General features: G+C 55.3%; 11 protein-coding genes and 1 non-coding gene across 12 annotated transcripts; 7 read left to right on the top strand and 5 right to left on the bottom strand.

The window, feature by feature from the left end:
- Nucleotides 1-54: 54 nt before the first annotated feature.
- On the bottom strand, nt 55-1,005 carry UMAG_04421 (uncharacterized protein; the record flags this gene model as incomplete). The annotated part of the gene is made up of 1 exon (XM_011392812.1): nt 55-1,005. The coding sequence occupies one exon, from the start codon at nt 1,003-1,005 to the stop codon at nt 55-57; it is 951 nt and encodes a 316-aa protein (XP_011391114.1).
- Nucleotides 1,006-1,478: 473 nt separating this feature from the next.
- Nucleotides 1,479-2,360, top strand: UMAG_10522 (uncharacterized protein; the record flags this gene model as incomplete). The annotated part of the gene is made up of 1 exon (XM_011392860.1): nt 1,479-2,360. The coding sequence occupies one exon, from the start codon at nt 1,479-1,481 to the stop codon at nt 2,358-2,360; it is 882 nt and encodes a 293-aa protein (XP_011391162.1).
- Nucleotides 2,361-2,542: 182 nt separating this feature from the next.
- UMAG_04422 (uncharacterized protein) lies at nt 2,543-4,438 on the bottom strand (the record flags this gene model as incomplete). Its single annotated transcript, XM_011392813.1, has 1 exon — nt 2,543-4,438. The coding sequence occupies one exon, from the start codon at nt 4,436-4,438 to the stop codon at nt 2,543-2,545; it is 1,896 nt and encodes a 631-aa protein (XP_011391115.1).
- Nucleotides 4,439-5,363: 925 nt separating this feature from the next.
- On the top strand, nt 5,364-5,478 carry UMAG_16225. Its single transcript, XR_897739.1, has one exon. It is a non-coding gene; the product is annotated as a 5S ribosomal RNA (ribosomal RNA).
- Nucleotides 5,479-7,017: 1,539 nt separating this feature from the next.
- UMAG_04423 (uncharacterized protein) lies at nt 7,018-10,680 on the top strand (the record flags this gene model as incomplete). The annotated part of the gene is made up of 1 exon (XM_011392814.1): nt 7,018-10,680. The coding sequence occupies one exon, from the start codon at nt 7,018-7,020 to the stop codon at nt 10,678-10,680; it is 3,663 nt and encodes a 1,220-aa protein (XP_011391116.1).
- Nucleotides 10,681-10,887: 207 nt separating this feature from the next.
- Nucleotides 10,888-11,433, bottom strand: UMAG_04424 (uncharacterized protein; the record flags this gene model as incomplete). Its single annotated transcript, XM_011392815.1, has 1 exon — nt 10,888-11,433. One exon carries the CDS (start codon nt 11,431-11,433, stop codon nt 10,888-10,890), a length of 546 nt encoding a protein of 181 aa, XP_011391117.1.
- A 589-nt stretch (nt 11,434-12,022) lies between these two features.
- On the top strand, nt 12,023-13,107 carry UMAG_10523 (uncharacterized protein; the record flags this gene model as incomplete). The annotated part of the gene is made up of 2 exons (XM_011392861.1): nt 12,023-12,214; nt 12,340-13,107. 2 exons carry the CDS (start codon nt 12,023-12,025, stop codon nt 13,105-13,107), a joined length of 960 nt encoding a protein of 319 aa, XP_011391163.1.
- Nucleotides 13,108-14,240: 1,133 nt separating this feature from the next.
- UMAG_04426 (uncharacterized protein) lies at nt 14,241-15,485 on the top strand (the record flags this gene model as incomplete). Its single annotated transcript, XM_011392816.1, has 1 exon — nt 14,241-15,485. The coding sequence occupies one exon, from the start codon at nt 14,241-14,243 to the stop codon at nt 15,483-15,485; it is 1,245 nt and encodes a 414-aa protein (XP_011391118.1).
- Nucleotides 15,486-15,767: 282 nt separating this feature from the next.
- UMAG_04427 (uncharacterized protein) lies at nt 15,768-18,203 on the bottom strand (the record flags this gene model as incomplete). Its single annotated transcript, XM_011392817.1, has 1 exon — nt 15,768-18,203. The coding sequence occupies one exon, from the start codon at nt 18,201-18,203 to the stop codon at nt 15,768-15,770; it is 2,436 nt and encodes an 811-aa protein (XP_011391119.1).
- A 647-nt stretch (nt 18,204-18,850) lies between these two features.
- On the bottom strand, nt 18,851-19,763 carry UMAG_04428 (ferroxidase; the record flags this gene model as incomplete). The annotated part of the gene is made up of 3 exons (XM_011392818.1): nt 18,851-18,998; nt 19,144-19,238; nt 19,350-19,763. 3 exons carry the CDS (start codon nt 19,761-19,763, stop codon nt 18,851-18,853), a joined length of 657 nt encoding a protein of 218 aa, XP_011391120.1.
- A 546-nt stretch (nt 19,764-20,309) lies between these two features.
- Nucleotides 20,310-21,605, top strand: UMAG_04429 (putative histidinol-phosphate transaminase; the record flags this gene model as incomplete). Its single annotated transcript, XM_011392819.1, has 1 exon — nt 20,310-21,605. One exon carries the CDS (start codon nt 20,310-20,312, stop codon nt 21,603-21,605), a length of 1,296 nt encoding a protein of 431 aa, XP_011391121.1.
- A 509-nt stretch (nt 21,606-22,114) lies between these two features.
- UMAG_04430 (putative esterase D) lies at nt 22,115-22,969 on the top strand (the record flags this gene model as incomplete). The annotated part of the gene is made up of 1 exon (XM_011392820.1): nt 22,115-22,969. The coding sequence occupies one exon, from the start codon at nt 22,115-22,117 to the stop codon at nt 22,967-22,969; it is 855 nt and encodes a 284-aa protein (XP_011391122.1).
- Between the last annotated feature and the right edge of the window lie 278 nt (nt 22,970-23,247).

A 23,247-nucleotide genomic window follows, 5' to 3' on the forward strand; every position in this document is an offset into this window, starting at 1 on the left:
GGCTGTGGTTGGTGTTGGTGTTTGAATGAGATCAGGGAATGAGGAAGGTGCGAGTCAAGGGGAACGGTTGTGCTTGAGCACTGTGCTGTGGGCAGTAGGGGTGTGCTGACGCCTTGAGCGTTGGGAAGGGGGAACGAAGCTGCGTACCCAATCTTCGTCGGTTTGGTTGCCGCCGAATTCGATTTCGAAACCACCGAGAGCGGCGTTGGGATCTGCGCCTCGGGGAACGAGGCCGCGATTGAGCGAGCTGCCTCCAACGCCGGAGGATAGCAGGGGTAGAGCGAAGTGATTCGAGTCGGAGTCAGAGTCGGAGATGGTGTCTGAGTCCAAGCCGGTGGTGTTTGCGGTGGCGGGTGGGTGGATCGTTAGGGGGTTGGAGGGGGATGTGGTGGACAGATGATGCCGATGGGTGGGAGGTAGGGCTAGATCGACGTCGGAATCGTCGGCTTCGCTTTTGTCGATGGTATCGGTTGGTTTCAGAGATGACGATCTGGCGTCGTCGGTCTTGTCGACGAGTGGGAGCGTGGTGACCAGATCATCGTCAAATCCAAACTCTGGTTCGAGATTGCTTCTGAAGCTGCTGCTCCACCATGCTTTCCTATACCTCTGCCTCTCGTCATCGCTCGCGGTTTTCAACACGTCCGTTTTGGATGCTTGCTCGTCGACTTTGGACAGGACGAAGCCGAGCACCGTCTCGAGGCTAGCGATTCTTGCTTCAAGCCTCGGCCTGAGACCTTGAGTTGGGCCACGCTTGCGTTCGGGTCGGTCGTATGTGCACGTTCGGTCGAGCGTGGAGCAGAAGGTGCAGATCGGTTGCACGCCATCGCAACGGTCTTTTTTCAGAAAGCATTGGTCGCACGCTCGCGAGACGCGTTTGCGCTTGGGCTTGCGTTCGCGTTCGTTGACCGCCGCTGAGTTCGAGCTCGAGGCCTGTGAAGGTGGTGTCATAGGGTAGTGAACGGTGTATATGTGTGCCAGTGTGTTGTGCGTTGGCATGGCACGCATCGAGTGAGAGGAGGAGACCCCGCAAAAACCAAAATACACTTTTTGCCACGCCACGCCAGCCGAGCTCAACGTTCGCTCACACGTCCGACTTCCGAGCCGAATCACAGTTGAGCTTTTGGCAAGCCGACGCTTCGACGCTTGCTCGGTTGTCCAAAAATTACCGTGAATCGTGAATCGTGAATCGTGAATCGTGAATCGTGAAATGCCGCTCCCCGCTCCCCGCTCCCGGTGAAACGTTAGACGTGAAAGGTGAAAGGTGAAATGTGCAATCACGAATGTGAAACGGTGAATCGTGAACGTGTAAGCTGATCAACCCAGTCACGAGTGAGCAAGTGTGAGTTGGGAGTGACGAGTGTCGTGTTTTCGCACTTTGTGATACGCTGTAGGACTGTTCTTGACTACCAATCACGAATCACGAATCACGAATCACGAATCGTGAGTCACAATCACGATTCGCGTCTACGTGTACGATCATGTCGTGGCACAAAGATGAAGCTCCGCTCGCGACGGGTTACTGGGGGCCTATCACATCCACACTTGTCTGGTGCGAGGAAAAGTACCGCTGGTCACGTTACGTCGCTGAGCCGATCAATACGGCGACCAACGCGTTCTTCATTGGGCTCTCGCTGTATGGCTACCACGTCACGCGGCGCGAACGGCTTGCTCTGCGGTATTCGATATGCCACCTGGGCGTTGCGCTTGTGGGGTTCGGGTCGGCGCTATTTCACGGGACGTTGCTGTATTGGACGCAGTTGCTGGATGAATTGCCAATGATCTACACGTCGGCGTGGTTGACGTACTGCGTTTGCGAGACGAGCAAGGGTTATGGAAATCCAAGGTTCAGATTGCTTCTACCGACGACGTTGATAGTCTTGGTGGTATGGATTACCGTCGTATATGCATGGAACGGCAATCCCGTCTTTCACCAAGTCGCCTACGCCTCGATCCAAGTCGTATCCACCCTGCGCGTCATCCACCTCCTCCGTCACAGCGCGCAACTCAACTCGGCCTCCGGAAAGTCGTACAAATCCGATATCCAATCTCTCTACCTGTTTGGTGCTACCATCTTCCTCACTGGGTTCGCCATCTGGAACATCGACAACATCTTTTGCTATCAACTCCGACTGTGGAGGTCCAAAATCGGGTATCCAGCTGCCATCTTGCTCGAGGGTCACGGTTGGTGGCACCTCTTGACAGGCTGGGGCGCATACTGCTTAATCACCGCCGGAACTCAACTGGCGGTGAGCGAAAAGGAGGGCATGACCAACTTTCGTTTGCAGAAAGGCTGCTTCCCTGTTGTTCGCAGGCTGAACGACTACCAACCGTCTCGCCAAAGCACGAAGAAGAAGATCTGACTTCTGCAAGCTTCACATATTTCACAAGACTCACGCATCTTCAATCACGAATCTTGATACAATCACATCATAGACAAATCATCATATCACACACCACGCAGAGTCATGAGGGAAAGCAAGTGCATGTGTGCAATTGCAAAGATGCGCTCGTGAACGTCTCGACAAGCCGATCACATGTGCGTCTAGCGACGTCGACGGTACGCCATGGCACGTCGGTGCTTGGGTGCGTAGCCCTGCTTGTCCATCGGCATCTGCGGCATTCCACCAGGAGCACCGACATTGCCCTGCCATCCAGCGTGCTTGCCCTTCCAGTATTCTCCGCCGTTGCCGCCAGCAGCGCCAGGGGCACCGGGAGCACCGTTACCAGGAGCATCAGGAGCACCAGGAGCACCAGGAGCACCAGGAGCACCAGGGGCACCAGGAGCACCAGGGGCACCGTTACCAGGAGTGCCAGAAGCACCGCTGCCGGGAGCACCAGGGGCACCGTTGCCACCAGCACCGGGAGCACCGGGAGCACCGTTGCCAGGAGCGCCAGAAGTGTCGGCGCCAGTGCCAGGAGCACCGGTAGCACCACCAGCAGCAGCACCAGTGTCGGGAGGACCCTTGTCAATGGGGCCATCATCTCCGGAGTCGGACGAGCCAGTGCCAGTGCCAGTGCCAGCGCCAGAGCCAGTGCCAGAGCCGGAGCCAGTGCCAGAGCCAGATCTCGAGCCGGAGTCGGAGCCAGAGTCAGGATCGCAATCAGCACCCGAGTCAGAGTCAGCGTCAGAGCCAGGAGCGGAAGCGGATCCAGAAGAACCACCATTGGCAGACCCAGAAAGATCGGTAGTGCGGCCGCCCTCGATGCCAACAGGCTTGTTGCCCCACTTTTTGAAGACATCGACAATGGCAGCGGCGGCTGGCTTGGGCTTGCCCTTGGCGTCGAAGAGCAGAGGATCGGCACCCTTGCCCATTCCCGTCAACCAGGTGTGCGAGTCGACGAGACCCCACATGGATACACCAAAGGCACCACCTTCAAGCGCAGCGTGCACGAGATTACCGTACTGCTGCGCCTGCTTTTCGAGATCGGCAGAGGATTGGATGGGGATGTCAACTTCAGAAAGCACGACCGGGATCTTCTCGGATGTCCAGCGCTTGATGGAAGCGAGCATGTCCTGGTAGGTGTTTTGGAGCGAGATGTGGAACTGAAGACCGACAGCATCGATAGGTACACCTTGGGCAAGCCACTTCTTGATCGTCTTGAAGGCAAAGTCGGACTTGGCGTTGAGCGACTCCATGCCGTAGTCGTTGACAATGATCTTGTAGTCGGGACACTGCTTCTTGACGAGCTTGAGCACCTCCATGTAGCCTTCTTCGCCAATGACCTCAAAGTAGCCGTTCTTCTTGAAGCCGTTTCCACTGTCGTCAAAGACCTCGTTGAGCACATCGATACCCCAGAAGTCGGCTTCCTTGATGATCTTGGAGCACATCTTGTTGGTGACGAAATCGGTGATGGTCTTCATCATGGCCTCCTTGCTGAACGACTGCTGCATCATCTTTTGGCTCTGTTCGGCGCCCCAGATGAGCGTGTGGTACTTCCACTTGAGCTTGGTGCCCTGGTTAGCCTTGGCGACGCCGTTGAGCAGTTCGGTCCACGAGTTTTCGTTTTCGTAGATCATACCCATCTTGAGCGAGTTGCCAGGGGTGACCCAGGGCATATACTTGGCGAGTGGGGCGACGATAGGATCCTTGAGATCGCCGTTGTCCACTTCACAACCGAGGAAGAAGCCGGATGGAAGCGTCTTTACCAGATCTTCACCAGTCACGCTTGAAACATCGGTGGACCAGTGCATCTGACCAGCAGCGGAAGCCGAAACGACAACGCTTCCAGCAGCGGCAGGATGGTTGAGAGGATCCGCACCACCGTTTCCAAAGCCTCCGGGACCGGGAGCGGCGGGGTGGTTGAGAGGGTCAGCGCCGCCGTTGCCAAAGCCCTGACGTCGAACGAGACGGTCCAGCCGTTGAGAAGAGTTGGGAACACGGCCCATGACACCGCCAGCGGTGAGCATGAGCGCGAAGGCGAGCTTAGAGCTCACCATTTTGATGAAGAGAAGATAAAAAAAACGAAAGAGAAACGGGGTTAAGAGGAGAAAGGGCGAGAGAATGTGATCACAACACAAGAGAGGAGGAGGGATGAGGAGCAAAAGGGGAAGCATGTCGAAGGGTCAAGTGGATTTATAGATTGTCGCATTCATGAGGTCCAAGCAGCTCAAGGAATCACTGCCAATCACCACCATGTGGGGTCACAGCCACCGGGGGATGACTATAGGAGACGAGCGCTCGAGAGGACGCCTGATTTGGCTCGAAAAGGAACGCTTGGAGGATAGGGAGGAAGACGGGTCTGTGATTCAGCACCTTGGCCCTAAGCAAGCTCCTGAGATGATCATTGTTAAGGGGCGCGGTGGCAACATCTTCATTAGATGGGCGTTGAGAAATTGCAAAACAGAGACTGTGACTTGGGACTGTTGCAACAGATAAAGCCCACTCACCGGCAAGAGCGAGAGCAGCAATCGTCAATCGTCACTATTTTGCGACGAATGTAGGGCAACATCTGGAAAAGAGTGATATTGAAGCAGTCTCAAAGTGAGGTGGGATGACTGGCAGCCTTTGGGATACCAAAGAGGCGGCGTTCTCCTATGCAACCAACTGACAGATGTGACGGTAGTCTATGAGAGACAGCAACGTGCGGCAAAAGCGACAACCTCGTGAGCGACATGAAGTGTGGGGCAGAAGACGGAAGCCTATGATACCATCTGGACAGGAGACTGCTGCTCATGAAATTTGATGCTCAGGCCCGTTCAGTCCCCTCGTTGTGAAGCCGAGAAGTGACAGGGGGAGGAAGGTGGCCGACACATGGCAGCAAGACAATCGTGAATAACGTTATTGCCAAGGGTAGGAGTTGAAACCTGGAAAGGCTTTGGCAAGATGATTTATGATTTACAAGATGTCGACTCGTTGCTATCTGCGGCCATAGAGACATGAAAATACCGCATCCCGTTCGATCTGCGCAGTCAAGCATGTCGTCGCCTAGTCAGTACTGCGGTGGGGGACCACGCGGGAATCCTAGGTGCTGCAGTTCTCTCTTTCTTTTTTCGATTCGCCGTCAATGCATTCATTGCACTGATAGTTCAGTGGTAGAAATCTTGCCTTGCTTTCCTCACAGAATGCGATGCGATGCGAGGCGATCTGCTGTCGAGCGTGGCGTCTGTGATACACGATTCGTGATTGACAGAAGACGTCGAAAAAAAAAAAAAAAAAAAAAGAGCTGCAAAAAGGCTTTGTTTCTGTATTCGTGATTCACGATTCACACGTTTTGTTATGGCTTGGCGTTGGCCAAGGTGACGGAGCCTCAGCCAAAGCTGGGATTCACGAATCGTATTTTGGCGCGCTTTACAGGACTCACGACTCGTGACTGTTTTCGCCGCCGGGCCAAACTGATCAAACGGGTAATCTGACGACTCGAGCCAAACAGGTCAAGCTCCTGCTTCTCGTGTCTGTCTTGCGTCAAATGAGACAGCGTGAATTGGACCAACTGTGTGTCGAGTTGAGACGGCCGATAAGCTTGCATCCTCCGAGGCGGAGCGCAGAGGAGAGTCAATTCGACCGTAAGAGTGGCGGCCAACCGGGGAGGTGCAAGCAATCACGAATAGTCGTGACTTGAAAAGTGGTTTCAGAGGAATACCCAATCGCCAACCGTCCATCGTGAATGAAAGTGCAATTTGAGTAACGAATTCGCAACACAGCCCTCAGTCACGAGTGTGTGTGATTCAATTTGGCGCTATCGTGTATTTCGGGCACTCTTGTTCATTCACGATTCTTGATCTGATCATCCCTTTTTTCTTTTTTTTTTTTTCTTTTTTTTCCCGCTGTGACAGCGCGGGCGATTCTCGCTCATCACCTTCGTGATTCGTGAATGATTACGATTTTTGACGGTTTATTCGTGATTCGTGATTCGTGATTCGTGATTCGTGATTGACGAGTGTGAGGTTGACGGTGGCTGTTGGCTGTCATGTTGACATTGTTGGGCAAGGCTCACGGCTCGCAGTTGTCTGTCACTCACAACTCACTCTCTGACTGTCTGTGTGGGTGGTTTGTACGTGTCTGTGCTCACGATCGCTTTGCCCCTGCAACTTGCTGTGACAATCGCAGCCCACCGTCATCTCGAAACGATCGCACGATTTCAAGATTCCACAATCGCACGCTCGTCTCATCGTCTCAGTCTCGGTCCAGCTCTCGACGATCTGCTGCAGGCCATTTGCTTGTCGCACGCCTGCTTGCCTCTCGCAACCACCCTGGCCTGGTCGAGACAGCGGTGCACCATCGCCCGTCCTTTCGGCGCAGCTGGCCCCTCGTCTTAGCTGCTCAGCCTCGCATCCAGCTTGCGTCTGTTATCATCCATCCTTTGCACGCATCCCGAATCCCACCTTCTCGTCTTCCGACTCGCTTCCTATGCCTCGATTGCTGCATCAGCACGCGCATATGCTCTCTCAAGCACTCACACAATGCTGAGCATTCAATGACCCTACAAGCTGTCCTCCTCGGCAGCACCCAACCACTTACCGAGACCGTCTGGCCTTTGCGCTTCCGATACACCGCTCAGTAGACAGACGTCTCCGCCATGCTCGAGCATATCAGCCCCCGCTCCCTGCCAACCGCCGCCCGCACCACCCTCCGCTCCCTCTCTCGTTGGTGTGGCAGCAACCTCAACTTTTACCGAGTGCACGTCCTCGTCTTTACCTTTACCCCGCTTCTTGCCGCCTGTATCTTCTACGCTTGCAACGGCGAAACGCATATCAGCTTCGTCGATGGCCTCTATGTCTGCGTATCCGCCATGACCGTCACTGGCTTGGTCACCTTCAACATCAGCACCGCCAACCCAGGTCAGCAGGCCATCCTCTTCATCCTCATGTGCATCGGCAACATCTCGGCCGTCAGCATCACCATGATCTGGATCCGTAGAAGCTTCTTCCGCAAGAAGTTCGATCACGTTGTCCGTCGAAGCGCAAAGGTTCGTAAGCGCATGCACGACGTCGAAGAGCAGGAGCGAAGGGAGCGACGCCACAACATTGCAAAGATCCAGCGCATGGTCGGTCTCAAATCCTCCGACAGCGTCACCACTATCAGCGACACCGAAGAGCACGACCGTACCGACACCAGCTCCAGCAGCCAAATCGAACTCCGCCGCCTCGAAAAGAACAAGCAAAAGAGCAAGGCAAAACGCAAACCGCTCCGCGCAGACATGATTCGTCGAATCGACGGCCCTGCCTTTCTCATCAACTCGGCCGGCGATCCCTCCAACACCATCCCCGATTCGGCCAACACCACGCCATTCACCAACGATCCGCATGCTTCGCTCACCCAAGAGCCCGCCTCGCTACGCTCAACTACACCACCTCCCGCGCAAGCCGCCGTCGGCATCCTCAACGCCCAACAAGACCATCACGCCTCAGTCACATCCGACGATCCCAGCCACCAGCCCAGCATCCGAATTTCGCTTCCTCATCACTCTTTGCCCTCCGACGAGTTCACCCAGCACAAGGCCACTGCTGATCCAACTCAGCCACCTCGTCAAACTTTCTCCCTTCCGCGTTGCGACCATCGCCATGACCCCGACGCCGACACCGACTCGGATCAAGCATCTCTCACACACCAAGGCGATACGCACTTCACCCAACCACCGCTCTCGCCTCCTCTTCGCGCTCGCTTCCCCGATCATCAAATCCCTGGCAGAGCAAGGCGAGTATCAGATCCGCCCCAATCTCAGTTCCGTCGCGGTTCCGACACCGGCCTCGTTCACACATATGCCACGCACGAGAAGCACGACATGTTCCCGCGCGCCCAAACCGTCGAATTCGCCATACCCAGCAACTACCGTTCTCCCATCGATGCGCAACAGCGAGAGCAAAGCTACACAACCGGTCACGGCGTCAATCCTACTGGCGGCTTGCGCCACCGCAACACTACCTTCAATCGTACCGTCACCTCACGCTCCTACGTCTCGGGTCGTCTTAGCAATGGCAGGTCCGGCGTTCCGCTTGCACGTACCCAAACCTCGGCCAAACAGCGTGGCTTTGGTGGCTTCCCCACGCCATTCGAGATTGCCGGCATGGCGCTCAAAAAGGCCGCCCCTGGTGTTCAGGAGCGCTTTCAAAGAACCATGACCATGCCTCGCACCGCCACATTTACATCCGTGCGCTCCGGCGGTGGTCTCACCGAAACGGCCAACAAGGCAGCGCCTTACCTTTCCTTCGATGCCACCGTCACCGGCAACTCGCGCTTTCACGCCCTCACCGAAACCCAGCGCGATGAGCTCGGAGGCGTCGAATATCGTGCACTCGACCTGCTCGCAAAACTTGTGCCTGCCTACTGGCTCATTGTCAACCTCGGCATGGTCACGCTCGTCGCCCCCTACATCAGTAGCAACGCCTTTCGAAAGTATCGCCCGCCCTTTGAAGCACAAGGCAACAACAGACCCGACAATACCTGGTTCTGGTTCTTCCAAGTCATCTCGGCCTATTCGAACACGGGCATGTCCCTGATCGACACGAGCATGACCCAGATGCAAGACGCCTACTTTCTGCTCATCCCCATGGGCTTCCTCATCCTCGCGGGCAACACCGGCTTCCCCATTCTCCTGCGTTTCTTCATCTGGACCATCTCGGTGTGCGTGCCATCCAATTCGAGAATCTACGAGACATTGCGCTTCTTGCTCGACCACCCGCGTCGATGCTTTGTATACCTCTTCCCCTCGAGTCAGACCTGGTTCCTGTTTTTCGTCCTTGTCCTCTTCAACTCGGTCGATTGGCTTGCCTTCCTGATTCTCGACATTGGTAATCCGGTCATCGAGTCGATTACGCTCAGCATCCGTATCTTTGACGGTCTCTTCCAGTCGATCGCCGTGCGCGCCGCAGGTTTCACCGTAGTCAGTTTGCTGGCGCTCGCCCCCGCGGTGCAGTTCCTGTACGTCATCATGATGTACCTGTCCGCGTTCCCGCTTGCGCTCTCGGTGCGCAGCACCAACGTCTACGAAGAAAAGTCGCTTGGCGTCTACGTCGACGAGCCCGCGGATCCGGGTCTAGCTCCGCAAGAGTCCGACAACCCCAAGGTGTGGGGTTCGTTCTTGGCATCGCATGCACGTCGACAGTTGGCGTTCGATATTTGGTGGCTCGGATTTGCGCTATGGCTTATTTGCATCATCGAGCGCAATGACATCTTGGATCCGAACTCAAACGGGTGGTTCACCATCTTCAGCTGCCTCTTTGAGCTCACCTCGGCCTACGGCACGGTCGGGCTGAGTCTCGGCACACCATTTGACAACTTCAGCTTGTCCGGACGCTTCCATACACTCTCGAAATTGGTGGTGTGTGCCGTCATGATCCGTGGCCGACATCGAGGATTGCCAGTGGCCATTGATCGTGCTATCCTGTTGCCGTCCGAGTTGGAGCAGGAGGATATGTTGGACGATGACCTTTCGCACCTTGGAGATTCGTGGGATCGCGACAGCACGTTTGTCTCTGATCCGCTGGTCCCGACGCCTGGCGCGCCACGTCCATCGATGAATGGGCCCGATCAACAGCGCAGCAATAGCATCGGCAGTGTCGCTGGCGAAAGCAACAGTGGCATGTCGAGCGTCCGACGCACACCATCCGGCGTGTCGTTTGCCGTCCACCCGCTGGCGTCCAAGCCGAGGCGCAGCAGCAGCATGTCGCCAATGGCCATGGAGCCACTTTCTCCCAAGCAACAGGCTGAACTAGCATTACAGGAACCAAGGAGGAGCCTGACCCTCACGCTCCCACCCAGCAGTCTTCCCGCGCATTATGCAGGACCGACGCTCGGTGTGGGTGGATTTGCGCACCATCTTGGCGGGCTAGGAGGAGCATTACCTCCGAGCAGCAGCAGCAACGCCAGCACTGTCGGTGGCGTCTTGGGAGCAATGATGGTCTCGTCGCCTGGCCAATTGACGGCGATTGACGAAATGCCAAGCGGACTAGGTGCGATGCCGACCAGCGAGAGTCGCTGCGAGTCTCCAGCCGGTGTCAACGCAAGTGCTGCTGCTTCGAACGCACAGAGCCAAGCACACGTGTTACCGACCACTTTCTGCACCAATGTCGAGAGCACCAGCAGCACCAGCAGCGGCAGCGGCGGCAGTGGATGCAGCGTGAAGGGCAAGGAACGTGCAGCGATGCGAATTGCGGACGAGGATCGCGAACGACTAGTTGCCCAGCATGCAGGTTGTTCGACGCCCGATGGACGACATGATCCTGTGGATGGCCAAGATTAGCCTTTTCTTTTCACCTTGACGCATCGATGCAAGGATACAGCGAGTCTCGATAATCGCACAAGCAACACTTTCCGTCATGGTCTGTTTTACGGATGGGCGTGTGCCAGACACTTTAGCAGATGGGACAAGAATGCGTCGCTGCGATAGACTGATAAGTACGATACAATTACAAAGACGAAGAGGAAACGGCTAAGACTGGGACGGGTTCTATGTGAGGGGCTCGTGTTTGAGCGACTTGTCTTTCTTGTCGTTTTTGTTCTTCTTGTCTTTCTTGTCCTTTTTGTGCTTCTTATCCTTCTTGCTCTTTTTTGATGGGCTTTCTGGTTGGCTGGGTTGACTGGGATCTTGGTTGGAGCGGGAGCTATCTTGAGTAGCGGGGGTACTTTGGGGGGAGAACTGAGTCGGTTCGGTATCGGCGTCAGTTTGTGGATGTTGGAGGAGTTCTACGGGAGTTTCTAGCTCATCGATGTGGTTGGAGGAGCAAGAGCCGAGGCTGGTGAGCAAAGATTCGAAGGCGTCGTAGTCGATTTTTCCGGCTAGACCGTTCATGAGACGCGTCAATTGTGCAGCTACCACACCGCCGGTGGTGGATGTAGCGGTTTCGTCTGGATGCGAGGCCGAGTTGGACGTGCCTGTTCGTGCGGCATAGCTGGAAAGGAATTGGGAGATAGAGTGCGAGACGGAAGTGTGATCGGTTGGGACCGCAGGGTGCGAGAGGTCTAGGCGCAGCGGTAGAGGAAGTGCTGGTTCCATTTTGCGCTACGTTTCCGAGAGATATGTGCTAATGCGGTTAAGCTTCGTGTGTGAGCCTGTATCTCTGTATGTATGTGGTCGACAGACGATCGAGATCTCAGTCGTGGGTCGTGACTGATGTGTGAGTGATCAAGTCCGGAATTCTTGTTTCTCTCTGTCGAAAAAAATCTCTCTGGCCCCTCGCCGCAAACCCGACTTCCGCACCTTGGAAGAAATCTCGGTAAGCCGGTATTACGTAATCCATGTTAGAAGAATCATTTTGGCCGACGCCACGTCTTGGCTCAACCCCAACGCGAATCACGAATCACGGATCACGAATGGACCAACACAAATCTTGAATACACATAGGTAATGAATCTGCCCGTGCAGGCGCAAACAAACGGTGTCAACAACACCACCATCGTCTGGGCCAGCTCGACGATCCTCACCATCAGAACGTTTGCGCAGGTGACAGTCGAACGGCTTGGGGCACGATTGTACAGACAGAGTCGAACGCCACCGGCTGAGCGTATGCTAGACTCTGCATACACGAATTGCACAAGTTTCACCGGGCACGGCAGCGAAAGAGGGAGCAAGAAGCGACAAGAAGATGGAAGCGATCTCTCGGATCGCGGTGGCGGACAGTACGGCTGGCATCTCGGATCTGAGCGTACTGGTGGGTGGAACGGGTGAATCCGCGGTAGCGTCTTCGTTGGCCGGTTACTCTACTGCGCTCGGTGCATTGGATCAGGCGTGGAAGAACGATCCTCGTGCGCTATGGTCGAGTTTCGCCATGATCATCGTAAGTACATGGCAGCCTCACTGCATCTTTGCTGCGTTGCTCCTTTTCATGTACTGACTTGCGCTGGCTTTTGCTTGATTCAACGATGGCGCTCACCTGGACTCTGCTGTTGACGCCCGAGTCAGGTCTCGGAAATCGGCGACAAAACTTTCCTCATAGCAGCGATCCTCGCCATGCGCCAGAACAAAGTAGTGGTCTTCTCCGGCGCGTTTGCGTCTCTCGCCGTCATGTCGGTTCTCTCCGCTCTGCTTGGCGTTATGTTCCCATCGCTGCTTCCACGCAGTGTAACCAACCTGATGGCTGCAGCCCTATTCCTCGTGTTCGGGCTCAAGATGCTTAAAGACGGGCTTGGCATGAGCGGCGATGAGATCAAGCACGAGTGGGAAGAGGCGGAACGCGAGATTGCGCAAGAGCAAGATTCGCACGAGATGGATACGTTGGAACAAGGATGCTCGCCTCCGGTATCGTCGCACTCTATCAAGAAAGATAGAGGGATGACGTCGACAATGCGAGAGGGAGCCAAGAACCTGTGCGGACTGTGCTTCTCGCCCGTGTTCGCGCAGGCGTTTGTGCTGACGTTTCTGGGCGAATGGGGCGACCGATCGCAGATTGCAACTATCGCGCTCGCTGCAGCGCACAACGTGGCGCTCGTGTGTCTGGGGACCATTCTAGGCCACGCATGCTGCACCAGTATGGCGGTCATAGCAGGTAGCTGGTTGGCCAGTAGGATTAGCGTCAAACACGTCACGTTGGGAGGCGCCAGTCTGTTTTTGCTCTTTGCTCTCGTGTACGCCTGGGAGGCGCATTCCGATCGACATGGCGTGCAGAGCGTCGTCGACGCTGCCAACGCGGCTGTGCGGGCGCGAGCGCTGCTCCTCCCCATACAAGAATAGTGTCGTGCTGCTCATCTTGAATCCGATTCATCAACATACCCGTCTGCCAATCGAGCTTTCTGTCGTTCAACTCAGCTGTGGACAGAAGCCAAAAGCAAAGCAAAGCACAGTCACAAACCACGAACAGCTCACGCCCGTGTCAACGCGGTTTCGCTGACATGCAAGTACATGCTCGACACCACAGCAACGGTTGTCACCAGCTTACCTTGCAGCCGAACAGGGCGCTTGTGGATGATTACCGGGTTTTGCCTACTGAGCTAGTCGTTGAGCCCACGCTCTCGGCAGCCCAAGCCAAGGCCTAGCCAGAGGGGTTCACTTGGACATGCGCGCTGACAGTTGGTCTTCTGAACCACTTGACGCGAGTCTGCACTGTTCCAGGCCTCGCACGGACTCGTTGGCAAAAAAAAACAAGTACGACAACAGCAACGCAGTGCTCGTCGACGTGCGTTGTGCAAGGCGTCTGTGTGACCAGTTTGGCATTCGTGATTCAAATCGAGAATCTTGGGCGATCAGCCATAGTTGCGCAACCCATTCGTCACTCGTGACTTGGGTCAAGTGGTGAATTGTGAGCGCCTCAAGACGCGAATCTTGCAGTCACCGGTGGCGGCCAAAGTGTAGACTGAAAGTGGTGAGTGTGGTAACCGCGTTCACATCAGACGTCGTCAGCACGAAGCGCGCCTGTGTTTCACTTGAAGCTTAACCAACCAAAAGCGTGTCTAGACAACCAATCGGACCTGGATTGTGATCTTGAACTCACGACTGTGTCACGCTGACCATGGACGATCTCATGTCTGTGGTGTCAAAATCGTGAATACTCGACATAGTCACAAGTCACAGAGTGTTTTGTCCGTGAAAGCGGTCGCGCGTGCGGGCTGAAATCAAGCAAATTCACAAAATCAAGCAAATTCACAAATCGTGAATGTATGTGTCGGGCTTAAGCTTGCCGAGGAGCTCTGGCAAGACGCACCGCAAATCGTGAATCGTGACGCTGTGAATGCTGAGCAAGAGTCGTGAGTTTCACACCGCCCAAATGCAACTGCATCGATCTTGCAGAGCGATAGACGTGACCACCACGATCAGCTTGAGTCGGTGTAACGAGCAAGTTGACACGGATCGCAACGCAACCATCACAAATGTCGCAGCGGTACGATCTCGTCGTTTTCGGCGCCACCGGCTACACGGGACAGCTGGTGTGCAAGTACCTTGTTACGCACGATGCGCGGCCGAGCTGGGCTATCGCGGGTCGATCGGCGTCTCGACTGTCATCTCTCAAGACGTCGCTGTCGCTTGCAGAGAGCGTGGGTGTGATCGAAGCAGACACGTGTTCGTACTCTTCGCTCACCTCGATGACATCGCAGGCCAAAGTTGTGATCAACATTGTCGGTCCGTATCGCCCGTTTAAAGCGACCGAAGTGGTGCGCGCGTGCATCGAGACGTCGACTCACTATGTCGATCTCAGTGGCGAAACCGGCTTCAACAAGGACTGTATCGATCAGTTCCACCTCGAGGCACAAGCCAAGCGTGTCGTGGTGGTCAATAGCGCTGGCTTCGACAGTCTCCCGTTCGACTTGAGCACGTACCTTGCCGTGCAGAAGCTCAAGCAGTTGACACACGCAAACAGCCCTGTCAAGCTCGCAGAGTGCGCATACAATCTACCGGACAGCCTATCGGCGGGAACGCTGGCGAGCGCTATCAGTATGGTCAATGAGAAACAGCAGATGTACAGCATCCGAGGCGATTGGCTCAGTCCGGTCGCCAAACCGGACGCGCTCGTGTTCAACACGGTTCGATGGTTCGCCCAGCGCAACAGGTGGGGTGCACAAAACACCTTCTCGATCCACAACACGCGTATCGTCAACCGCACCTGGGGTCTGCTTGAACACCACAACTCTCCGCAAGCGTACGGCGAAGCGTTCATCTACAGAGAAGGCGTCATTACTCCCTTTAAGCTGTACGGCATAGTGTTCAGCTACATCAATGCGCTCTCCATCTGGCTGCTCATGAACGTTGCGCTCGTCCGGTCGCTTGTCAAAAAAACCATGCCACCCAACTCTGGCCCGACCGAAAAAAGTCTTGTCAACTCGACCATGCGCGTCGACACGGTCGCCACTGCCGACGACGGCACGCAAGCCATCTGTTCGATCCACGCCAAAGGTCACGCTGGCTACCTGCTCACCGCAAGGATGATCGTCGAAACCGCGCTCACCATCACCGACGACAGGTCCAAAAAATCCAACCCGCTCGACCCCATCCAAGGCGGCGTCCTCACCCCCGCCCTCGTCGGCGCAGAAACACTCGCACAAAGACTCGTCCAGTTCGCCCACTTCCAAATCACCACCGACACGTTCCTCCCGTCCGAACCGAAAAAGTCCAAGTAACCCTCTTCGACCCGTCCTGCCAATCGCCACTGCGTTTCGCCTTTCAATCGATTCAGTCTGGCTTGCGCGCTTTCAGAGAGCCGCTTGTGTGACGTCCGGACATGAACGTGATCCAAGCACCAAGAACCACTGTGCGAACGTACAGCTCTTACCAAGAACAGTCAGGGTAAGCCATACGTCCAAGTAGGATACAATTGTGAATGCTACCGCCCATGAAAGATCCACTGTCGGATCACGTGTATTTGAGACGCGGAATCAGTCACAAGTGCGCTGCTTGGCAGCTCACAGGACGAGCTCGACCTCCAAATGAAACTTTTCAGCAGCACGAAACTCCTTGAGCCGTCTGGTGTGTTGCGAGTCGTCGGAATGCACCTGTGACGAAGAGATGGCGTCTCTCCAAGCTTGCTGATCGGTGCTCTTGCGTGTGCGCTTGTTCGACGTGGCAGCATTGCCGCGCTTGGACCGCTTGCCCACTGTCTCTCCATCCGAGGATACGTTGTCTTCGTTGTCCTCCTGATCTTCATCGCGTGTCTGTTCTCTCGCCGGTTTTCCTCTGCCTCGGCTACCTGTCGTCGCGATCTTAGAACGTGCGCTGCCAGCTCTACCTTTGCTTGTAGTGGCCGTGCTAGCCTTGGACTTGTTGCTAGAACGCGTCGCTTTGGCCTTGCCATTCGACGCTTTGATTCTGCCGCGAGGAAGCTCGCCGACCAGCTCGTCCATCCGCAGCCTTTTGGCCGGAGACGACGATGCCTTTTTCCCAGTTGTCCCGGTGGGCTGTGGCGAAGACGAAGAGCAAGTCAAAGAGCTCACTTGTGACGACCAACTTTCTGCCTCAAGTCTCTCCAGCATAGCCAGATCCTTCTTCTCGCTTCTCTTGAGACGCATGTCGCGGACCGTCTTGCTCGCTCTGGCGCCTCGAGCAAGCCGTTTGTGCGTATGTATGGGCGAGGACATAGTCGAAAGCTCTTGACTGTTTACAGCTGCAGTGGCGCTCTCGCGCTTTGCGCTTGCTCGCGTGCTCGCTCGTGTCAAGCGTCCGTTCGAAGCGCCAGCCTCGACTTTCACTTGCGCTTGCTCTTCTTCGTCACAAACGACCTCGCACTGTTGTTCTTCTTCCGCCTCGTGCCTCCGCATCAGCACGACCGAATCACGCCGAGATATCGCCGACAATTCCTCGCAGCTTTGATGCACCGGAGATGACATGTGCCCAAACGCGGTTTCGGCTAGACGACGATCGTCGCTTGTCAGATTGCCCGGAGGGTCGGTAGGGACATCCACAAGCACATCGCTCCCATCACCTTGAAAGCGCCGCGTTGCAAAACGATCCGCGTCGTCACCAAGTGTTCGCGCTCGTCGGTCTCGAATCTTTCGCTCGGCGGTAAGAAAGCCAAACTCGTCATGATCCTCTTCATCGTTTCCCGAGTCACTTGCGCCGCCCGTGCGGTGGCCCCGGTTCTCGTGCGAATCGGGCAAGAGATCGGTCAAAGAGCTGATTTCTCCCGCGGCATCGTACATTGCGACATGTCCAGGCGCATCACTGGGCGGCCAAAAGCCAGCGCTGCGTTCGTCCTTTCCAGAGACCGAAGCATCCTGTTGCGTCTTGAACGCTTCGGCATGACCCGCTGCCTTCCAAGCCATGACTTTGGTGACGCCTCGGTGCTTGTACTCTTCCAAATGCTGAGCAGACGCAGTCAAAGGCTCAGCTCGACGAGCTACACCAGGAGAGTCCGATCGGCTCGGGTGGTTCGATTCGACCAGGAAAACGTGATCGAGATACGTCGATCTCACTGGTTGCCTGTCACGGGCTTGATGTCTGAAAGAGATGGGCGTAGAATGCAACGGTTGATCACCGCCGATCCCACCGAGCACATCGGTACGTGAGCGAGCCAAATGACGGCTGTCGGCTCTTGTGCTGGCACGCGCTGCTGGAGGAGGCAAATTTTCCTTGTCTGAGGAGCCATGCGATGGTGCTGAACCATCATTGGATCTCTTGTCTTCTGACTGCGAGCCTGTGTTGCCGCGCTGAGCCGTTGTCCGCACCACATGTGCCGACTGCATTTGTGGCAAGGTACTGATGTCAAAGTACTCGAGATCATCGCTACTGAGACCAGGCGAAATGCGAGTCAGCTCGGCGTGACTTGGAGCCGGTTTGAGGTTGCGCCGACCCGCTGCCTCGATTTGGGAAGACATTGGATCTTCTGCATGAGCAAGCAGACTTCCATATGACGGCACCTGGACATCCTTGGCCTGCTCCAGCGGCGAACGAAGTTGAGCTTGCTGAGTTCGTCGCGATGCGGATGCGGATGCGGTTGGCTTTGGTTCGGTCGATACTCGAGCCGTGCTGGATCGCGCCGAGTCAGACTCTTGTGTTCTTGTTGAACGCGATAATGATGAACGCGCCACATTGACGATTCTGCTTCGCGACTCTGCCGCGCTGGTGACCTTGCTCGGGACGAGGCTGGAATCAGGTATGACCGGCGCGTTGCGGTCACTAAATGGCCTGCGTCGATAGCCACTAGCCTCGATGGCAGGCTGGCGTTCGATGACGACATTCTTAATGTTTCCCAGAACACGTCTACTGGACGGGACATTTTCGTCGGACTGAAGGTTGTGCGAAGCCTTGGCCGACGAGGAGGATGCCAGCGTATTGGCAGCTTGGGCACTCCTGGTGGAGATGGCGCCGAATTCTCGCCTCTTTGACGAGCGCAGATTAGCCATCGTGACTGTCTCACAGCGCGATGGTCAGTCGTGAGTGTTAACCCAAGAAACGCTGCGAGTATGCTACAAGATTGGTGAGGTCGGGAAAGGGAAAGGCCCAGCCCGACGCTGAATTGCGGCCGATTTAAGACGGTTGGGATGTGGACAGACGGTCGAGAAGAGGGGTCAAGCGAGATGCACTGCGCTGCTGCTGATACCGCATTCTCTGTCTGGATTGGTGGGCTCGGGAGCATACATGAATGTATGTATAAGGAAAGGGGGGTCTTTGTTCGGTCCATCCGCTCCACACTTGTGACTTTGGCTCGTGAGTGGAGGCTTGACACCCACCCCGTTCACGGTTGAATGCACGCAGGACGCATAAGGGCGATAACGCGAAAATATTCACGATTCGTGACTCAGGTGCTGGGTGCTGGGTGCTGGGTGCTGGGTGCAAAGCTCTTCGTACAGATCTCAAGAAAAGTAACACATAGTGTGAGTGCCTCTGGAAAAGTCACGAGTCGCGCTGCGCTTTACGCGATTCGTAAGTGCTCAGTTTGTGGTTTGTTGTGCCTCGCATCACCAAAGGCCCAGGGCATTCGGCCGATACCACCGACATTCACGATTGTGATTGCGAGTTCTTTTATTGGTGACTGTGACTGCCTGCTGTCTCATTCGTCCTCAAGCAACACCTGTACTTCGGTGCCAAAGACTAGCGAGAGCTCGTCCTGTAAAAGTTGGTCAAGCGTTGATGTCTCGCCCTCCTTGAGACAGAACCAAGTGTTGCTGTCTGCATCGAAATCGAATCGCTTGGGTCCGCTGTGTTTTGTGGTAGGAAACGGGCAGAAAGTAAGAGGCAACGCCATCAGTTACTGCTCACACGCCTCTCGCGGATCGAATCCGACAAGCCCCTTCAAGAGAGCAGCACTATCAATCTCAACTGTTCATGTGTGTCGCTACGTACCTCTTCGGACTTGACAGCCAAATCTGTTTGTTGGGCGGCTGCTTATTGATGACCCAGGTGCCGTGAGCTCCGCATCTCAGGTTCATCACACCAGACTGCGCCATTGTCGAAAGCGGTGCGTGGGAGAGTTTTCGGCGTCAGTACCATGACAAGCCGACTGCGGCCGGGTTTGCTGATGGAGGGAGCGGATATCATAGAAAACTTACAGCGCATTCGATGTCCCATTCCGAAGCAGGTGCCGCTCGAGTTGCACTCTGCTGCTTGGCTCGAGCTTCCTCTTCGAGCGCTTCTACGTCTGCTTCTTCCAGCAGTGTCTCAAACGTCTCTTGTAGCGAGTCGAGCACGTTATTGGAGAGTTTGTGATATTGGCTGTCCGTGAGCGGAGAGGCTGTGTATTTGGCAGTTGGCTGCGCCATTTTCTGAGACATACTGAACCAGCGGCTGGAGACCATGGGTGTGCGTTGTGAGAATGCTCTTGTCACAATGATTTTGGTCGGGAGAGCCGACACGTTTTTGCGGATCGTCGCTGTCAAGGCCGACCTCGTTGAAATCGTTCGGATTGTGGCTGTAGTGCGCAGACCGCGCTGTGTCGTGGTGCGCAGCATCATCGGAAGCTTCATCTTGAGTAACACGGCTGCGTAACGTATAGCTTCTGGACGACTGCACGTCGTGGACTGGAGGAAATTCTGAATCAGCTTGTTGTTGTTTTCCGAAAATATCATCAGCCTGAAAGCGTTGGGCGCAAGTCAGAGCCTGAATCGTGAAGTGCGTTGTGGAGGATCACCACGAGCACGTCCAATTTTATCCGGCCGATTGGAAGAAGTCTGTGGGAAAAGCGCAGACACAAGCGTCACCGAGTGGGTTGTGGGTGAGTGACTCGTGGTAAAAAGCATCGGCAACTTGAATTTGGGAGAGCATGAGCGCCGCAGCGGCTATCACTCGACCACGGACATTCACGATTTGTGATTCACGATTATCGAAATTGATGAGTTCAAGGCTGACTCACTTTCGTGTTAATCACGAATGTACGAGTCATCGGCAGTCATCGGCACTTGACTCGTTTTGTTGAAAAGAGCGTCGTTGTTGATCGTGCATGCTTGATTTCGTCTTCCTCCAACATTGAAATACCGGATCGCTCACCGACGACTTGGACGACTTGGACGACCATGACGATCAAAGGTCTTGACGGAGCGGCCGACTCGGCCGCAGCAGCTCACAAGCCTGCGCACTTCAAGCTGGAAAACCTGATCCGACCCAATATCCTCTCGCTGGAACCTTACCGCTGTGCACGAGACGATTATCAGTCAGGCATTCTGCTCGACGCCAACGAGAACAGTCTGGGCCACTCGCTGCCGCCCAAGTCGACCATCCCTCACAACCCGGGCACCTCGAACGGCGCCACCCCGGTGCAGTCCGCAGAAGTTGACGATCCACTCTCGCTGAACCGCTATCCGGATCCGGGGCTGTTTGGGATCAAGGACTCTTTAGCTCAGCTGCGCGGTGTTCCAAACGACGCGTTCGTGTTCCTCGGTGTCGGCAGTGATGAAGTGCTCGACTTGGTTCAGCGAGTGTGCTGCCGTCCTGGCAAGGACAAGATCCTCATCTGCCCTCCCACATACGGCATGTACAGCGTCTGTGCAGCTGTCAACGATCTCGAAGTGGTCAAAGTGCCGCTCATCACGCAAGCTGGAAAGTTCGCACTGGATGTACAGGCAGTTAACAAGAAACTGAGCGAGGATGCAGACATCAAGATCACGTTTATCTGCTCGCCGGGCAACCCGACAGGTACGCTGATCGCGCCAAGCGATGTGCAGAAGGTGGCTGACAATCCAGATTACAACGGCCTCGTCGTGGTGGACGAAGCGTACATCGACTTTGCCGAGGAGGAGAAGAGGATGGGTAAGCGTCCAGCTGACCAAGTGGTGAGTGCTGTGAGCTTGGTGCGCGAGTACCAGAATGTGATGGTTACACAAACACTCTCGAAAGCCTTTGGTCTCGCCGCGATTCGACTCGGCATCGCATTTGCTCAACCGTCTCTGGTGCAAATCATGAACAACACCAAAGCGCCTTACAACATTTCCTCGCCCACCGCCCACCTCGCCTCGCTCGCGCTTTCTCCCACGGGAATCGCACAGATGCGTCGAAATGTCCAGACACTTATCCACAACCGCGAACACCTGATTTCGGCGCTGCAAACGCTGCGCGGAGCGGGCGCGATCCTGGGCGGTAACGACGCCAACTTTGTGCTGGTGCAGATGCTCGATCTGGAAACGCGCTCGAAACCGGATAGCAATGTGGCGCAGATGGTCTACAAGCGTATGGCCGAGGAGATGGGGTTGGTAGTCAGGAACAGAGCCAAGGACTTGGGTTGTGCTGGATGCCTGAGAATCACTGTCGGTACCCGAGAGGAGAACGAGAGGTGCATCGAGCTGATGAAGCGTTTGCTCGACGGTGCCAACTGAACCACACTCCAAGAAGATGTTTTTTTCTAGCACTAACTTTGTTCAGCAGATGTTCATTCGTGATTGTCCATGTGGGACTGGAGTGCAAAGTGAAGCATGTGTACATCTGTGCCGATACACTATGAGCTGGGGAGAATGCGAGAATGCGAGAATGCGAGAATGGTCAAGCTTGTAGAAAGCGTCATACTCGACCGCATTTTGATTTTCTCAATCCACTCGTGACTTTTGCCGCACGAGACGTACGAGCGTCGCGGGGATAACAAGGAAAAGCCGGGCCAAGGTTTGTCACGCCTGGTGCGTTGCTCCACCATGCGCACTGACGCATGACCTCTCACTGAGCGTGCACGGCTGTGATAGATGAGTGATTTTTTTGGTCAGACACGCTATGGATTTGATCACTTGGACTCTTGGCAACGCGTTTTGGCCACTCTCCACGATCTTACTTGCATTCAAGATTGGCGGCACACGATCCACGATACTTTGACGAAGCTCGGTAGAATTCGCCCAGCATGACGTTGACCAAGAAATCGTGTAACAAAGTGTTCAACGGTACGCTGACCAAGTATGCGTTGACGTCGACGTCTCTGGGGTCGTTGGAAACGGCGATCAACGTGTTCCTGCCGTCGTGCGCTTCGGAATCGACTCGCGTGCCTGTGCTGTACTACCTATCTGGTCTGACGTGTACCGAAGACAATGCGGCGCAGAAGGGAGGGTTTTTCGGTGCAGCCGAGGAGGAAGGCATTGCGATTGTGTTTCCAGACACCTCGCCGCGCGGCGCTGGCGTGCAAGGCGAAGACGATTCGTACGACTTTGGTACTGGAGCGGGATTCTACCTCAACGCTACCAAACAACCGTGGTCAAAGCACTACAACATGTATGACTATATTGTCAAGGAACTGCCTGCCATACTCTCCCACCACCTACCCATCGACACCAGTAGATCGTCCATCTTCGGCCACTCAATGGGCGGTCACGGTGCGCTCACCTTGTACCTCAAAAACCGTTCGCAGTACCGTTCCGCTTCAGCCTTCTCGCCCATCTGCAACCCCACCCAATGTGCCTGGGGCGAAAAGGCTTTCAACGGCTACCTCGAAAACGGCCTTCACGATGGCGCCCAGTACGATGCAACTCTCCTTCTGAAATCTACCGACATCCAGCCTGACATCCTCATCGATTCCGGAACCGCAGATGACTTTTACAAGCAACGCCAACTTCTCCCTGAAAACTTTGAAACCGTTGCCAACGAAAAACGCTTTCACAACGTCACCGTCAGGCTGCACGACGGCTATGATCATAGCTACTACTTTATCTCCACGTTTGCCAGCGAACACGTCAGGTACCACGCCAAGTTTTTGAAGCAGTGATCCCTCGCCATTGCCAGCACCCTGGTCCGCATCCATGTAGCAAAAACGTAATCCCATGTGTCATCTGCTACCAATTCCAATGTGCTTATCCGTGTGACGAGTCATCGTGAGCTTCATAGTTTGCCCACTTGTGAATCAATCACCAATGCTAACTTTCCACATCGCACCACTCGTGACTTCAATGTCCTCGCACGACCTCATTCCGCCCCTTCCTCAAGCTCGCGCCCGACTCTCGCAACCCAGTATTATCACAGCAGCAGAAACATCTTCGACAAAGG

Source organism: Mycosarcoma maydis, chromosome 14 (assembly GCF_000328475.2).
Source record: "Mycosarcoma maydis chromosome 14, whole genome shotgun sequence".
NCBI lineage: Eukaryota > Fungi > Basidiomycota > Ustilaginomycetes > Ustilaginales > Mycosarcoma > Mycosarcoma maydis.